General features: G+C 36.8%; 1 protein-coding gene across 1 annotated transcript in view; it reads left to right on the top strand.

Annotated features, from left to right (window-relative positions):
• TLCD4 (TLC domain containing 4) overlaps positions 1–18,264 on the top strand; it is a 63,590-nt gene that overhangs the window by 28,707 nt on the left and 16,619 nt on the right. The window contains exon 5 of the mRNA XM_052637933.1: positions 1,910–2,004. Within this exon, the coding sequence (XP_052493893.1) occupies positions 1,910–2,004 (95 nt within the window). The remainder of the gene's footprint in view (positions 1–1,909; positions 2,005–18,264) is intronic.

Genomic DNA, 18,264 nt, shown 5'->3' with positions numbered 1-18,264 from the left:
TTGTTCATATCTGTCTGTTTCTTTTTAAACTGCTTATGGAATTATGCAAAGAATACAAAGTCAATGCTTTAGGTTTGGTTATTTGAGAAGTAGCTTTTAGGACCCATACTGAGGGAAGAAAATGTCTGCTCTGATGATAGGATATGAAACATTTTTCATGGTGGCTCTGTAGTTCTCAAAGTTTAGAGCTGTAGAGTGAAGCCTCAGTTAAACCTGGAGTGTTTGTTGCTTTTTTAACTAGTGGTTGTCCCTGTTTGGACTAAACTTGCTCAGGTGCAATCACCATGCAGCCAATGAAGTCTCAGCCAGAGAGTCCTCATCTCACAGGCACCTGACATGTGCTTCCACGGTCATGGTTTTGTATGGTTTAGGAAAATCTGCAAAAGTAAACTATTTTAGTTGTAATCAGTTAAGATCATGGAGTCTTTCTACTTCACATTTCGTCTGTCATGTTTCATCTCATGTTGGATGAAATTGGAGAAATGGCCTTAGAAAATGTTCTGCCATCAAGAAGTGAATTGTAACCAAAAAATTAGATTAAACCCAAACACAGTAATTTATTAAAAGGAAAAGATATATTTGGGATAGAAATAATGAATAGGCTATTGGATTATTTGATGGCCCAATTAAAAGAAGAGTGAATCATGTGGACACACTGGGAAAATGCTCATTTGGCACAAAATTCTGTCACTGACAAGGTTAACACAAAATGTATAATATGCTTCATACACTGGTTAATGACTATTGTCAATTCAGAGAGTAGTTACAACCCAGGAAATCTTGTACAAAAGGAACTTGAAAAAGGTTTACTCAAATAAGGTAATAATTCAAAATACTTAAAAATAAGGATTATGAACTGAAACAAAATTTTTATACCAAGCTGGATGAAAAGTGAATTATTTTATTCTCTCTATAGAAAATATTATGAAATCATTATCTTAATATAAATTGGTGATCAAAGAGTATACAGCTGAAATATAGGGAAAATGCATTTAGAGATGTATAAAGGGCAGTAAATTACTAACACTTTTAAATTTTCTTGGTTTCCACATTTATGGTACTTTTTTTCTCTCCTGAAAATTTATAATTTGATAATTTATTTTATCTTATGTATATAGTCACACCTAGTTTTGTGTTTGTAATTTTTATTTTTATAAAAGAAGCTCTCCATGCTATAAGCTCCAAACCCTGAAAATCTGGTTTCCATCCATGATAGCCATTTGTTTCCATGTCTAAATTTCATGTTTAACCATTTGGTAAAGAAAATAGTTGTGTTCAAATTTTGAGACATTTGTGTTTTGTTAAAGGAAACAATTTTCTGAATCACAGTGCTGATTTATAATTTAAAGAAAATCAATGCCTTGAGCTCTTTTTAAAGATCTCTTTTTAATAGCTATAGTTCTTGGTTCTTTTTTTTTCCTATTCTGAATTAATATTTAATCACATTCTTTGTTAATTTTTAAATTTTTTTTGCTGAATATGTGTTATAAATGAGTTGGTCATTTTATACCTTCTGGGAACATCTAAATCTCTGACTTATACACTGATAAAAATCAGTAATTTAAGCTTGTTTTACAGTTATTTTTATTCAATAATATTTTTGTTTTGTTTAACCCTGGAAACAAGTTATTCATTTATACTTTCAACAAATACATTACATAACTATATGCCAGACACTGTGATGGGTGCCCCACTTGGTGCTTATCCTAGAGGAGTCGCAGTAGTGTGAGGGAGATAGCCTCTGGAGGCACTGGCTTTGTGGTAAAAGGGTAGTTGATCTCCTGATGTATGAGACAAGTGCTGAGGGCTCAGAGTGGACTGTGGTGAGCTGTCAGGAGAAAGAGTTAAATACATTTGAAAAATGATGAAGCTTTCTTCCTATGTAATATCTTACTTTTCCTTCTTACAGATTTGTTGATTCTCATTTGGTATTGGAAAGTGATTGGTGATAAGTATTTTGTAATTCACCATTGTACAGCGCTGTATGCATACCACTTTGTACTGGTGAGTGCTAGGATTTCCAGCAGTCTGACGAACAGACAACACTGGGAGTAATGACTCAAGGGTGAACATAAATCTAAACATACAATTCTTAATTTATAAAGGTCAACTCCATATGCATTCAGGGATCACTCTTGTGATGTTATCTTGTATATCAACAAAAATAATACCTTTACTTGTGTATTTGTATTAGTGTGTATATCTTTGGATTCATAAACTTTGAGAAAGGCAAATGACCCCAATTTCTTGAATGTTCACTGAAAACCTTTAGGATTATGTGGCTCTTAATGTTTGTCTTGATATTTGTCTGTCTTTCTAGATGCGTTTATGTTTTAACAGCCAGAGCTACATATAGATTCTTATATAACCAGCTAAAATATTTCTTTTTTATTTAATCTCATGTATAATTCCATGTAAATGCGTGAAGTGAAGTGAAAGTTGCTCAGTCATGTCCAACTCTTTGTGACCCCATGGACTAAACAGTCCATGGAATTCTCCAGGCCAGAATACTGGAATAGGTAGCCTTTCCCTTCTCCAGGGGATCTTCCCAACCCCTCTGGATCTTCCCAGAGATTGAGCCCAGGTCTCCTGCATTGCAGGTGGATTCTTTATCAGCTGAGCCACAGTAGAAGCCCAAGAATACTGGAGTGGGTAGCCTATCCCTTCTCCAGCAGATCGACCCAGAAATTGAACCGGGGTCTCCTGCGTTGCAGGCAGATTCTTTACCAACTGGGCTATCAGGGAAGCCCTACAAATACGTAATTGCACTTAAGTGGCCTAGAAAGTGGGGTGGGAGTGCGGGGGAGTCTTGCTCAGAGGCTTCAAGACTGACCTAATAGAGGGTCCAGCAAATCTAATGTAATGTCCAGCACTAATGTACATGTTTATTTCTAACATTATTTTTCTACATTATACATTTGTAAATTAGCAATTTTATATCCTTTGCATCTCCTCAGTCAATTATTTTTTAGCCTAGATATACCACCAAACCCAAGATAGGTATTAGGAAATAATAGACATATGTAAACTAAAATAGTATAAATTTTGTGTAATACATGTGGTATACACTTCCATGTTTTCTCTGTTTTAAAACATAAATGTAACCATTGGCTTTTTTTGTTTCTTATTTGGTGTTACTAAAATATGCATATTAGTGGACATTTGCATCTGTTTTGAGGTCTTTTTAAAAAAACTCATACAAATGTATGTTAATAACATTCTTCCATTTTTCTTTATATTGCCCCACACAAAGATAGCTGGTAAATAAGACATCAATTCATCATTCTGCAAGAATAAGATATAGCAAAGCATCTCTTTATATCACCCATTTGAAGTCATGAATCTAAATAATTAATGTAAATGTTTTAAAAACTATGCTGGTTTTAATGTTGTTTATAATGCTTATATATCCCAGTAGGTATCCGCAGTCGCTTTATTTTCTGAAACAATAGGTTTTTTTACTGGCATTTCCTAATGTTTATTTCCTTGTCTTCCTTTTTAGATTTTAATAGATTATAAGCAATTATAACATATAGGCTTCTACTTTTTGCAGGTCTTAGATAGTTGGAATATACGCACTTTGCTTCCTAAACACTTTTGCTAAAAAGACATGAAAACTGACTAACCTAATATTGGTTAATCCAGGGAAGAATGTATGTGGGTACCTGTTTGAGTTTAATATCATGCTGCAGGTTAGAAGTATGGTTTCTGAACATAAGTCACAAATAATCATTGTGCTATGAGAAGAACATAGACTGGTGAAGGATAACAGGTCACTTACATGCATTTGTAAATGTGAGTAGTATGAAGTGTTGTTCTCTCTTGACCACTGAAGTCACAAGCTTGGCAAGTGGCTGACTGTACATGGGTTGACAAGTTGAATATTTCATTATGTGGGATGAATGCTGTGTCCTTTTTGAACTTTTATGCCTTTATAAAAAAGTCAGTGACATAAATGCTGGATTTTTTAAAAAGAAATTAACTGTTGCCTTTTTTAGTAAAGTTGATAAGATTAACAGCAATATTTTTCAAGAGATGGTTGCTTTTTTGATATGCCTTCCTATGTTCTATTGAAATAAATTTATAAATTTATTTCATTCTATGAAATAAATGAATGGTATGAAATAAATTTATCTAATTAAAGTGAATCTATTCATAGGGAAAGAAAATAGAAACAAAATTGATGAACTAACACATGTTTATAGAGATCCTATGTCATTTATAGATCTTACATTTACTATTTGAGTATAAGGAAAATTTTCCATGTGGTGAATTCTCAGATCACTTGCTTACATTTTTAAGTAAAGCTAACAAAATACCAACAGCAAGTACTACTATTCTTATTTCATATAAACTTTTATGAAATTGTTACCCCTTATGCAATGAGAATTGATACTTAGAAAGTACTTTGACTTGATACTTCTGAAGCTATTTAAGCTGTTTTTATTTTCTAACTGGAACTAAATAAAAAAGTGAAGAATGGAGGCTAATTACCTGTAGGTTTTAAGTGTATGCCCTGCTGAATAGTTATGTAAGTAACAACTTTACTTTATCTGATATAACAAAAGTCAGATTGTCATGAATTTAGTGTATTGTAGGTTGTTAAAAGGTTTAGCGTTTAAGAGGTTTTCTCTCTTCTGCTTACATAGGCAGGTAAAAAAAATTCTATAGTTTTTTTCCTGATATTTAACTTTCATCCCTTGGGCAGGATACTCATAATCAGGGAAAATATGACAGGTTAATCTCTTATCATAAAGGAAGTGACACATTTATGCTTTCATATCCTATTTTTAGGGGTAAACCACCCTCTTTGTACTCCATTTCTGACTTCTTGGGTAGCCTTACTTTTCTTGTGTTCCTTGTGAATCACTGCCTCCCCTCAACAAAACCAATAAGTTATAGTATATTTGGAAAACTTTCAAACTTGATACGAAATGACTGAGTCTATGCATACTTTGCCAACTCTTCTGCATCATTCCACTACCTTAGGATCTAATCATTAAACCATTCTACTGCAATTTAGGAAGAAAACTTGGTTTCAGATGCCATTTGTTACATTTATTTCATGGTTATGTCATACTTCAAGGGTGAGGAGTTTTAGTTTTTGTTTAATATTTTATCCCAGTATCTATATTTTAAAAACATTTGCCAGCAATTACATATGAAGTGGTTTTAAAAAATGAGATTTAGTGTTTAAGATAAGATAAAGTTGTAATTTACATTAGGAGACAAGAAGTAGAAAAATACTGATCTTATATTTAGTCTAAAGAAAAATTTCCACAATGCCATGGAATAAATGCCATGACTCACTAACATTTTATAATTAACACTGTTTAAAAAAAAAAAAAACTGTTGTTTTTTAAGATTATTTTAATAATGTTCCCTATTCTCAATTCTTTCTCTTCCAGCTGAGCCACAGGGGAAGCCATTCTCAGTTATGGAGTTCCCTGGTGGCTCAGAAGGTAAAGAATCTGCCCATTGCCTGCACTGTGGGAGTCCTGGTTTGGTCCCTAGGTCAGGAAGATCCCCTGGAGAAGGAAATGGCCCCACTCCAGTGTTCTTGCCTGGAGAATTCCATGGGCAGAGGAGCCCAGAGGGCTTCTGTCGATGGGGTAGCAAAGAGTGGGACACAACTGAGCGACTAAGCACATCAGATGACTGAAGCAAAGTTAGGAGGAGGAACTAATAATGTGTCAGATGATGTATTTTATATTTAAATGTTTCAGGCTGGAATAATAAGCTGAAACAAATAGATGGAACTTAATAGTGAGCGACTGAACTGAACTGAACTGAACAGTGATGAACGTCAAGGTTTGCATTTGAGTTTTCCAGTGTATAAAAAGAGGGAAATGGCCTGGAAGTATCAGATGACCACAGTTGTAGGTGTACCAATAGCGTGTCCCTCTGCTAAAACAGAAAGTTGTTCTTAAATGTGTACTCTATTAGGGGAGGTTTGGTATCCAGTTCAAGCAAATTACAGTTTCCTGATTAGACCATACCCAAAGCCTCTGGAGTCTCTAAAATTGCCTTTGTCCAGAGGTGAGCTGCCAGATAGCTGTAGAGGAGAGATTAGATTAGGTAGCTATTGTCCCAGAATAAACAACTGAAGGACCCAGAGAGGTCAGCATAGAAGAGATAAGTTGTAGGACATCTATGTGGTTTTGAAATGTCCTTAGAAATGTGAAATGACTATTCAATGGAAGAGGAATTAGACTTACTCTGGTTTAACTCAGACATAGGGCCAAAGGGGATGGTAATGAGAGGTAGGGGAGACTTCTCTTTTACGAAAGAGACATCCCCAATGAATAGAAGATTTTAACAACAGCCTTTTAAAGTGATTCTTCTCCATAAGGTATCCTCAATCAGATAGGTATAAAAATGAATCTAATAAGCAGAAGCTTTAGGTAGGAGCTTGTAATAAATTATCTTTAAAATTCTATTCTAATCTGAGATTCTGTGATTCAGTTGTTTTGATGAAATTATTAGATTTATTCCTAATACGGAGAGCTAAGCACTGGGAAAGTAAGAATAAGCTACATTTTGTCACCAAGTTCTTAAGTAAGGAAGGGGTGCAAGCAGCTGGTCTGCAAATGCATTCACTTCCTTGGAAGAAAGGGAGGGGGAGAAAGGCAAGTGACCCAGGCCTAATCTCCTGTCAACTGGACCTTTACGTAAATAGGGTATGTACTGTTAGAAGAAGGCGATCTTAACTCTGAAATGCCCTTAGCCTATTCCTGGCTAAGGATGCGCTGTAGTAAAGAGAAGCCAGGCTCTGTGAGGCCTGGCTCCTTGGAGAATGTCATATAGGCTCTACAGTATTTTTAGAGGCATAAGATGAGGACGTTTTATAAGATAGACGCCTATTGCTGTGTGAGGAACTTTGTAAACCTCACCTAGTAGAGCCTTCACTTCTTTGGGCCAGAACTGCTTGTTCAACACAGGAAGGACCTGGCTTGCCAACTGCCCTTCATATCCCAAACCTCTTTCTGCTTCCTCTGCATTAATCTGATAGCCTCTCTGCTTGTAGCAATTAGTAAAGCTTAACTCTAGGTAAGATCACTGTTTCCCATGAGCCTGATTTGGCAACCTAGTCCAGTGTGTTACCTCAAACCTTCAACTCTGCCTTGTAAGTAAATCATGAAAAACTTTAAATGATTAAAGTGAAGCAAACAGTAATTGAAAACATGGTAGAATTTGTTCCCAAATCTCATTTCTCTATTGATGGTGCTTTAAAAGGGTTTTCTTAGATCATGGAAATGACCTAAGATTCTGAGTCAGTTCAAATAGCCTAGAAAAACTACCTCCTAATTGCTATAGTAGAACATAGTCAGTTTTATACAAAGCCCAGTTGAGATGCCCATAAATGACCTCACACCAATTATACAGCCCTAGTGGTGGGAAGGAAATGGCAACCCACTCCAGTGTTCTTGCCTGGAGAATCCCAGGGACGGGGGAGCCTGGTGGGCTACCGTCTATGGGGTCGCACAGAGTCGGACACGACTGAAGTTACTTAGTAGTAGTAGTAGTGGTGGGAAAATGTGTCCATCCCACTCCATACCATTGATAGCGGCACAATATTTAGCATCATACTAGCTATAATAGGTGCATAATAATTTTATTTATCTTTCTCCCTCACCTTCTAAATTCCTGACCCTAGCAGTTCTTGGCTATTAGAAAATTAAATTTCTCGTGATAAGAAAATCCAGATTTTCATAATCACTGGCTGAAAGAAGAATTTTCTTTAAGCTCTAGAAGGGATCAGACAAATCTTATTTTGTTTTCTCTCACAGAGTCATGCAGAGTCCGTGGCCAGTAAGAATTCTATTGTAGACAAAGCGCCTTAAAGGTAGATGCCAGAAGTAGAAACACCATATTGACCTATATAGCAAAGAGAGTTTACTCAGTTGTGAGTATGCTGTAATTTATTACAGTAAAGTATCAAAATGTATAGTTTATTAGATCTGAATTAAATCTGTCCTCTTAATAGCATCTATCTGACTTATATTTTAGTAGGTTTTGTTGATGGGGTAGGGAATTATACGTAACCTGAACCTTATCTAATGGCTTCCTCTGCCTGTGGAAGCCTCTGCCACACGTGATGCTCACGCATGGGTGGATTGTATTAAACAGGTTACAAATTATTGATGTACAGGATCAGAAAATATGGAAGCCAGGCTACTGAAGCGTAGCTCACTGGCTCACAATGGTTTTGAACTAAGGAGTTGGGGGGTAAGGAATAGGAATATGATAGCTACCTAATTAAATACCATAAGTCACAAGATTTAAATATAGGAAACTATTTAAAAAAACTCAAGGGACTTCCCTGGACCTTATCAACCTTGTATTTTACTTTTCACAGAATTGTTGTAGGACCTTTAGCCAAAAAAATAACTTGCTGCAATTTACTTATTAGAAAGATAAAGCTGAAGGTGATATGTAGGGGGAGAAAAGTTTTGTGTGGAAGGATCTCTTTGAGGAGGTTATTGGAGTAATGTAGATGATAGATTGTGAAGAACTTAACTTTGGTGGTTTTATTAACGAGCAAGTTCAGTTCAGTCACTCAGTCGTGTCTGACTCTTTGCAATGCCGTGGACTGCAGCACGCCAGGCTTCCCTGTCCATCACCAACTCCTGGAGCTTGCTCAGACTCATGTCCATCAAGTCATGCCATCCAACCATCTCATCCTCGGTCGTCCCTTCTCCTCCAGCCTTCAGTCTTTCCCAGCATCAGGGTCTTTTCAATTGAGTCAGTTATTAGCATCAGGTGGCTAAAGTATTGGAGTTTCAGCTTCAGCATCAGTCCTTCCAATGAATATTCAGGACTGATTTCCTTTAGGATTGACTGTTTTGATCTCCCTGCAATCCAAGAGACTCTCAAGAGTTTTCTCCAACACCGCAGTTCAAAAGCATCAATTCTTCGGCACTCAGCTTTCTTTACAGTCCAACACTCACATCCATACATGACTACTGAAAAAACCATAGCTTTGACTAGGCAGAACTTTGTTGACAAAGTAATGTCTCTGCTTTTTAATATGCTCTCTAGGTTTGTCATAGCTTTTCTTCCAAGGAGCATGTGTCTTTTAATTTCATGGCTGCAGTCACTACCTGCAATGATTTTGGAGCCCCCCAAAATAAAGTCTCTCACTGTTTCCTTTGTTTCCCCATCTATTTGCCATGAAGTGATGGGATCAGATGCCATGATCTTAGTTTTCTGAATGTTGAGTTTTAAGCTAACTTCTTCACTCTCCTCTTTCACTTTCATCAAGAGGCTTTTTAGTTCTTCTTCACTTTCTGCCATAAGGGTGGTGTCATCTGCATATCTGAGGTTATTGATATTTCTCCTGGCAGTCTTGATTCCAGCTTGTGCTTCATCCAGCCCAGCATTTCACGTGATGTGCTCTGCATATAAGTTAAATAAGCAGAAGAAATATCCATAATAATAAATAAGCAGGAAGAAATAATGAGGAAGAAACTAATCTAAAAGCAACATTGTAGTCAGTAGATCATTGTGACTAATTTAGATTTCAGAGAAAGAAGGGAAACAAGACGGCAAAGTGACCCAGGGCACTAGAGGAATGGAGACCCTAAAGGAAATGGGAGAACCAATTTGGTCAGAAATGTGCTTGTAGATTTCAGGTTTGTGGTGATACATGGTTATTCCAGGGGAAAAGGGCTCATATGCCATTAGAAATAAGAAGTGTCCTGTCAGTGCAGGGTAATCAGAGTCAGAGACCCAAAGAAAGTCAGTTCTTTAAAAGAGGAAGAGGAGAACTTCAGAAGTGCAGAAAGAGAACCACGGAAGAGTACATTTGGTAAACAGTGGTTAAGGCAACACTATAATTTAAAAAGCTATGATAAGAAATGTCGGTGCAGAGCTATTTGAAAAAATTAATTTGGTCGCTTATTTTTATTTGAGGATTAGGAAATATTGACAAGCAAAAAAAAAAAAAGCTAATGCTCAATTTCACAACCCGGAGATAACTATATTTATATTTACTTAATCACCATTTACATGTAGGAATATATCCTATCAGTGTATATGAATAATTAAAAAATACCCTTCTGTGTATGAATAGGATCAAACCCCCAAATTTAAAATTTGTTTTACATATTGAAGCATTGCATACAACAAAATAAGGTAATCTGTCAGAAAGCAAGGAACCTATCAAAGACTAATATGGTTTTCCTAAAAGGACACTGGAGTCAACACAATGGCTATCCCATTGGTTACAAATGTGACAATTTGATCTTCAGTTCGAATACTGAAAAAGAAAAGAAGGGAGGAAGAAAGCTGGGTGGTGGTCCTTGCGTGAGGTCTCATGTGGGTGCTATTAGGTAGCAGTTGAGACTGGATAATCTAAAGGCTTGACTGGATTGAAAGGGGCTCATTCAAGTAGCTGGTAGTTCATGCTAGTTCCCTGCTGGAACATCAGCAGGGTCTTTGCCTCAAGCTCCTGTATGTGGCCCCTCCATGTGTCTTGAGCATCTCACAGCCTGGCTATTGTGTTCCAAGAGGGAGCTATTTTAAGAGCAAATACTCTAACGGACCCAGGAGGAAGCTGCATGGCTCTTTGTGACCTAGCTGCAGAAGACCAGAACTTTATTTCCTCTGCATTCTGGTGGTCAAATGAGTCACCGAGGCAGCCCAGATTCAAGGGGAGGAAAGTAAGACCCAAGCACATGATCTGAGGATCACTGTGCACGTGCAGGAAGGGACAGAATTGCTGGTGATCACTTAGGTGACTGTCAGCCACGTCTTAATTGGTCAGTGTTAGATACCATCTATTATCTTCTTGCTATGGTGGGTAAGAATTTAACTCTCCCACCTCTATCTCTTTTCCGTCTTTCTTCCCATGTAGTTAAAGTGATTTGAGTTCCTCTCTCAGTTTCTTTGAAAAATTTAAACATTTTTATTCTGGGTTTGTAGCACCTCTAGATCCTTTAAGGTGAAGATGTTTATGCTTCTGTCCTTCTGTTCATGTCTCCTACCCTGCTTCCCAGTTTCGGTCATTTGTATGTGAACTTCTGTATCACTAAGATTTAACAATATTTGCCTTTTATTCTATAATCATATTGCTTTTCAGTTGATCCTACACAGAGAAAATGAAATGTTTCTTATGATTGTATTAAAATAGTTCACTGAACAGCTAGGATTATTTTTCCTATCTAATTTCTGCTTAGACTATTTGCCTTTTTTTTTTTTCCTTTGTAACATATGCCTTTATCATATATTTGAATTGTCCCATCTCTTCAGTCAAATTCCCCAGATAACCTGCCCCTGGAGCTCTCCATTCTCCTGCCCTCTAGGTGTGCTTGTTAATGTCCCAGGCTTCCTGCCATTACTCTTCTGGTTTGAGGCCGCTGCTTCCTTTACCCCATATCTGTCTTGGTTTATTCACTCATGCTATAGTATATCCTCAAATATTTTCCAAGAAAGAGGGTAAAGGAGGTACACTCTTGAAATCTTCAGCAAGTTTCCAAAAATGTTTTTATTTTCAGGCCGTCTACTTGCATCATTATCTCTGTGGATGGCGTATAGATATACAATCGTATTTAATCAGTTCTCTATCCTCCTGTGTTTGTTAAGTTTCACTATTGCATATAACTTGCATAAACATTCTTATGTCTTCATATTTGTACCTATACATAGTTATTTCAAAGGTTAGTTTTGTGGGGTTCCTGGGCAAATGGTATTTACATTTTTAAGGATAGTGACATGTTCTACTAAAATTCTCTTTAGAAAGGTTACCCAGTGTCCTCCAAAGATGTGTGTGCGAATGTGATTGAATTGGTTAACATGTAGGAAGTGTTATATGTAAATAGTTCTTTTCATCAAGAGATTGGTTGGTTTTGTTGTTGCATCTGTTTGTTTTTGTCTTGTGAATGCTGGCAGTTCATAGGGCTAAGGAACTCTGAGGAGGATAGGCCAGAATTTTCTTTGCAGAGTAGAAATGATACCTGTAAAGAAGATAGATACTTGGACAGTCATTAAATATTTGAAGGGTTATGATATGAAAAGAGGGGCTTCCCTAGTGGCTCAGAGGGTAAAGAATCTGCCCGCATTGCAGGAGACCCATGTTCAATCCCTGGTTGACAAGATCCCCTGGAGAACGGAATGGCAACCCATACTAGTATTCTTGCCTGGAGAATTCCATGGACAGAGGAGCCTGGCGAGCTATAGTCCATGGGTTTGCAAAAGAGTTGAACATAACTGAGTTTCTAACACTTTCACTTTCATATGAAAAAGTGATTTTGGATAGCCAGAATCTGGAATTAGGACTAGCAGGTAGATGTCAAAGAGGATACAGAATAGTTCTGGAACTTTTGTAAAGCTGCTTTAGAAGATGCTACTCCTCTTAACACAAGAGTTTTCAATGCTGAGGGACAAACTGGAAGAACTTTTGTAGAAGGGATTTAAGAAATCTGTGGGTAATTGAAATAGGCAGTCTTCAGAGGCCATCTCAATCTCACCACATTTTGATGGTCATAAGCATAAGCTTATCATGAAGAAGCAAGTTCGGCTTGGATGCAGTATAGTTGTGTAAAGTGAGGTATAAAGTTGATACAACCTACTGGGCAAATAAAACAGGTGAGTCTTCCCTTAGAAGTATTTGTTTTCCTGTCCAACATGGATATTTTTTCTGCAGCAATTAGAAAGTAACATTAACTACTTTTTGAGGAGTGATTATTAATATATAGTAAAATAGCAGCAGTGAACCTACATTTTAGTCCTAATTGTGATGATGATCTGTCTTTCCTATCATCTGTTCATTGTCATCACCGCAGGCATGGCCCTTAGTCTTGTGTAGTCATCCAGGGATCAATGACTAGAGTTGAAGGCTTGTACTTAGGCAGGAAAGAATACATCGTTTCAGGACTTGTTCAAACTTATTTAATCTTCTTAATAGCTATGGTAAGAAAAAGTACCTGGTTCTATTTCACTTTTCACTTTTAAAAAAGTGCTTTTTTGCAGTGCTTTTCTGTTTTAGTATTTTTCCTGCTTGCTGTTAGTATGCATTGCGTCTTATTCTCACATCAGTTCTGTCATAAGGATGGTATTCTGCTTGTTTTACACATGGAGAAACTGAGGTTTTGGTCATCTTTGCCCAAGGTCACCCAGGAGAGCTATGGTTCAAATCTTGGTTTTCAGACCACAGGCCCATAATCATCAGGAATTGTCCAAAGAGGATAAAGTTTTACAGACTTTCTAAGCAGTCAGTTAGCCAGTAAGTCTTCATGGAAATTCTATCATGAGTATTAGGATAAAGAGGTCATGGCCTCCAGAGACCTCTCATCTGTCAGTTAACTGTAACTCTGTCCTTCTGTTTTATAAAGTGATGAAGATCATGGTGGTGGCAGTGACAGCCATATACTCCTAACAACAGCTCTGGTACAAAGTATTCCTCATATTTAAAAGATTTCTGGAAATGGGGTTAGGGAAGTTCATCAGTAGACAAGAGGTCATGGGATGATGAGGGACTCTGCTTGCGTGCTCATTGAGAACCTGCTTCTAGCTCTTTTCCTTCTGATTGGTAGCTATTACATAGGTCTCAAGTTCCCCTTACTCTTTTAGTTGCCTGCCCACTTTTCCTGTCTTGCCTTCACTAACCTGAATGTATCATGGTTTGGAGGTTAGTCATCTACTTTTTTTTTCTCGTAGCAAGTTTATGATAACCTCTAATGCTGCTCTACCGATCTCTTTAAAGAAATTGAAATTGAGATATTTTTCTGTTTTCATTTTTGGGCGGAATACTAACGTTCTCATCAGGGTGCACTGACCTGCTCAGAAATAGGTCTGAAGGACTCTTAGGATTTTTATTTTGGAGGTGATTCTCCTTTACACTGATTAGCAGGCGAGGCTCAACTCAGGAAACATGGGCCAGGCGCTGCACTAAGCTTTATGGATAGAACAGTAAATGAGAAACTGGGAATGTAGGTATTTGCAGGGGGCTAAGTACAATAACAGACAAGAATGGGTCAGAAGAAACTTTTCTAGTGGAATGTATCAGGTCCACCTAGATAATACTTGCGGATTTTGATGAGGGCTTTTGTAAATCTTCTGTAATTATGATTTCAGAGAAGTAGGGAGCTAGTTTCCTTAGGACTTCGATCTCTAGGTTAGGACAGTAGCTCTTTAACTCTAGTGTATATGGGAATCACTTAGAGGACCTGTTAAAACTAGATTACTGGTGTCACCCCCAGGGCTACTGATTCAGTAGGTCTGGGATGGGGTCCAAGAATAAAATATGCAAATTTAGCAAATTCCTGGGAAATCCTAATACTGCTAGTCTGGGGACCACATTTTGAGAATCTTTGGCTTACAACTAACTGATTCTCTTTAGAAAGAGGTAAGAGAAGTTAAGGGAAAGGTCAGGATGTTATGCTCATTTTTTTCAAAGACAATCTAGAGGAGATTTTCTCAAAATGTGAAAAATTTGTATTTTGGCCATATTTAGATAAAGACAGTGTACCAAAAATACTATTTTTACTGCTGCTGCTAAGTCGCTTCAGTCGTGTCCGACTCTATGCGACCCCATAGACCGCAGCCCACCGGGCTCCCCCGTCCCTGGGATTCTCCAGGCAAGAACACTGGAGTGGGCTGCCATTTCCTTCTCCAGTGCATGAAACTGAAAAGTGAAAGTGAAATCGCTCAGTTGTGTCCGACTCTTAGCAACCCCATGGACTGCAGCCCACCAGGCTTCTCCGTCCATGGGATTTTCCAGGCAAGAGTACTGGAGTGGGGTGCCATTGCCTTCTCCGACTATTTTTACTAGTAACTTTTAATACTTAAAGAATATCATAAAGTCAGGTTTAACCTGGTATTTGATATTTGATTAATAGGTATTTTTAATTCTGTTCCAATTCGAAAGGAGTTGGAAGAAGTAATCTTTTAAACTGTCAAAAAAGTCTTAGACATAGTATATTTCATGAACATATTTTTTTGTTTTTAAAGTTAACTAGAGAGTAATTCATAGAATTATCTTTTAAAGTTTAAGATTAAAGCTATCGCTACTATATCATTTCAGTATTTTACATGACTTTGAGGTGTCTTTTAAATATTTTTGAAATTGCATAAAGTGGAAATTAAAAATAAATTTTAGAATTTGGATCTCATTTTTGGAAAAACTGTTTATTTGAAAGACACAGTGAGTAATTAAACAAGGATTTTGACTGACCATAGGAACACATTAACTCACAGTACAGCAGTGTGGACTATCATATTCTCTAAACATTGGGTATACTTTTCTAGAATAGCATAGACTTAAAAAAACTAATCAAAAGAAGAAGAAAATCATTAAGAATAATGACTTGAATGAGGAGCTGCGTTTAACAGGGGGAAGGGCAATGTTATGAATAAGAGAATTTATCTTTAAGAAAAAATAGGAAATGCTTGTTATATATCGAATCTATTATAATGAAAGATTGTACTAGTAAAAGTATTGCCAAGATTTTTACATCTGGTTCAAGTAACAATCTTACTAAAGTAACTTTTTCCCTTTTGTTTTCTGTCCTCTGTGGCCTCAGTCATATTGTTTGTAGTTTTATACTATTTGCAAGGCTTTTCTCCCTTAACCTATTCACTACAGAATTCAACTATGGAAGGAGAAAAGAGCATTTCAACTTCAGAATTTTATTTGAATGGTTTGTCATTGAATACAATTTCTTGTTTTTCTGACCTTTTCTTAATTTAACTATTCCGACCACTTCTTTTGGAAAAACTCACTTAAACTTGAAACAAATCACTCAAACTAAAAATAAGCCCACAAACTATCCAGGAACCTGGAATATGAGTGACATTTTTTTCTCCTTTTCTCTTTAAAGTGCTTTGTTTTTTTTCCTGCTGATGACTTAAGAGAGGCAAGATGCTTGTTCTTTATTCATTCCCACATCTCCTAGCTGGGAATGTGATTCCTATTATATATTAAAATGAAAATATTCACCTGCCATTTGGAATTCATTATAATAAAATAACGTTAGGAGTGGCCTGCCTATGTCTATCCTGGTTTTACCATTTTCCCATCAAAAATCCTACATCCCATGAAACCCCTCCCTGTGATGCAAAAAAATCATGGCAGCCACGATTTGCAGTTCTCAATAACGGATCATCTGTTGTCATATCACTCTGAATGATGCAACTTAAGTGTGTTGTAGTTATGAACAATAGCAGTCATCCTTGACTTTGCCCATTGGATTAATGCTGTATTTTTATTGAAACAGTGCTAGCTTAGTTTATGAGCACTGTACATATTGTGACCATTTTTTCTAAGAGAAGATAATGAAAATGACAACAGTTATGATACCACCAAACTGCCACAAACATGACCAGGAAAGAAGGTTATAGTAGTTTTTATATACGGAAATATACATAGTATATATTATTGTGTATAATGATATGTAATCATAGATGGATAGAAAAACAATCAGGAAGTTGGGTAACCAAAGCAGAACATACTGCACAATATGCATAAAAGAATTCTGAATTGAATTGTGTCCTCTGCCCCACCTCAAATGTATATGTTGAAATCCTAAGCCCTAGTACTTCAGAATATGACCTAATTTGGAAATAGGGTCATTACAGAAATAATTAGTTAAGTGAAAATCAGGTCATACTTGAGTAGTATTGGTCCTTAATCCAATATGATTGGTGTCCTCATGAAAAGGGGATTTGGTCACTGACATGCACACAAGGAAAACGTCATGTGAACATTGGAGCTGAGCTGCCAGAAACCAAGGAACGGTTAGAATTTAGGAGAAAGGTCTAAAATAACTTCTTCCCTAAAACATTCAGAAGGAATATGGCCCTGTTGATCCTTGGTCTTGGACTTCTAGCCTCTAGAACTGTAAGGTAATACATTTTTGTTGTTTAAGGCATTCAGTTTGCAGTACTTAGTTATGGTAGCCCTAGCCACCAACACAGGCCTGGTGGAGAAGGGGATGTAAAAGTACCTGAAGAGACTAAATCTCACAGGTCTGGAATAATACAGGCAGATACATCTTAATCTGTGCTTTTCTCATCTTGCAAAAAGATACCAATGCTCAAATGAAAATAGCAGGCATTGACTTAGCTTGGATATTCCACATGAAGGTACACATCTTATCCCCTTGATTTCTCTGTGAAACTGAGTAAAGCTGGATTTCCTGATTCAGAAGGTGCAACTAAAATATTCTGTAGGTGAAAGAAGGGGGAAATTTTGGTAACAGATGTGATGGCTTCTTACATAGAGCTGATTCTGTCAGATCTTACCGGTCATTCTTTCTGCAGTACATCAGATGATTTATTAAACCACAGCAACAAAAAGATGGTCCCCTCCATCTTTGGTATTTTGATTTGAAAAATGGATTTTCAAACCGAATTTTTGATTTCTGTGAAGATTATAAAGAAACCACATAAAACATGAAAATTGTTGATATATAAAAATAAGTTAGATTTTGCTCATCTATCTACATTTTATAGCAGACAGTACTATTGTCAACTTTGGCAAATCTCATTCAGTCTATAAACTTCTTACCAAGGAAAGTGAAAAGATATTACCTGCTAGATGTCTTCTACATCTTGTATACAGTCCTGTTAAAAAGGAACGTGATTTGCTTACCTGTGACGCTGAAGCTTTCACAATGAAAGTTCTTGCTCACCTTTCATTTACTCAAAACCTGAAGAAACACTTAATGAGATATTTGACTTTATGGAGATGGAAGGAGATAACCTTTGTGGACAAGAGCCTACAAGTAGCTGTGACTGCTGCCAGCAAATGTTGGCCTGCTCTGTAAGCATATGTTCAGAGTGTGAGGCAAGAGGAATGTCCTTTAGTTTGGAAATAGATTGAGGATGAGAATGCAGAAAAATGTTGCAGTGAAACAGATATTTATGTACTGGTTCTCCAAAATGATGATAGTTGAAGAGGCCATAAGGAGCTAGAAAACAGTGAACTATCAGTACCTGCATTGTTTGATGTTATGTGCAGATTGTGAAATTGCATACAATGAAATGAGAAAACTCATACAGTGAAATACTGGCTCAGGTTTTTGGAAATAAGACTGCCTCAGAACTCAAAAATGTTACCAGAGAAGAGTAGCTACATTAAACAGAACTTTTTTTTATACTAAAACTGTAACTTACTGGAATTCATTGAGTATGCTTTAGGGAATCTTAAAATGATATGTATTTTAGACATTTTAGAAATAGATGGCATATATGATGAATTTATACATACAAATGATCTTGCAAACTGCTGGTCTACTAGAACAAGCCTGTAGCTACAAAGTG

The sequence above is a fragment of the Budorcas taxicolor genome, chromosome 3 (genome assembly GCF_023091745.1).
Source record: "Budorcas taxicolor isolate Tak-1 chromosome 3, Takin1.1, whole genome shotgun sequence".
Taxonomy (NCBI): Eukaryota; Metazoa; Chordata; class Mammalia; order Artiodactyla; family Bovidae; genus Budorcas; species Budorcas taxicolor.
This window is presented reverse-complemented; position numbering and strand designations above follow the sequence as displayed.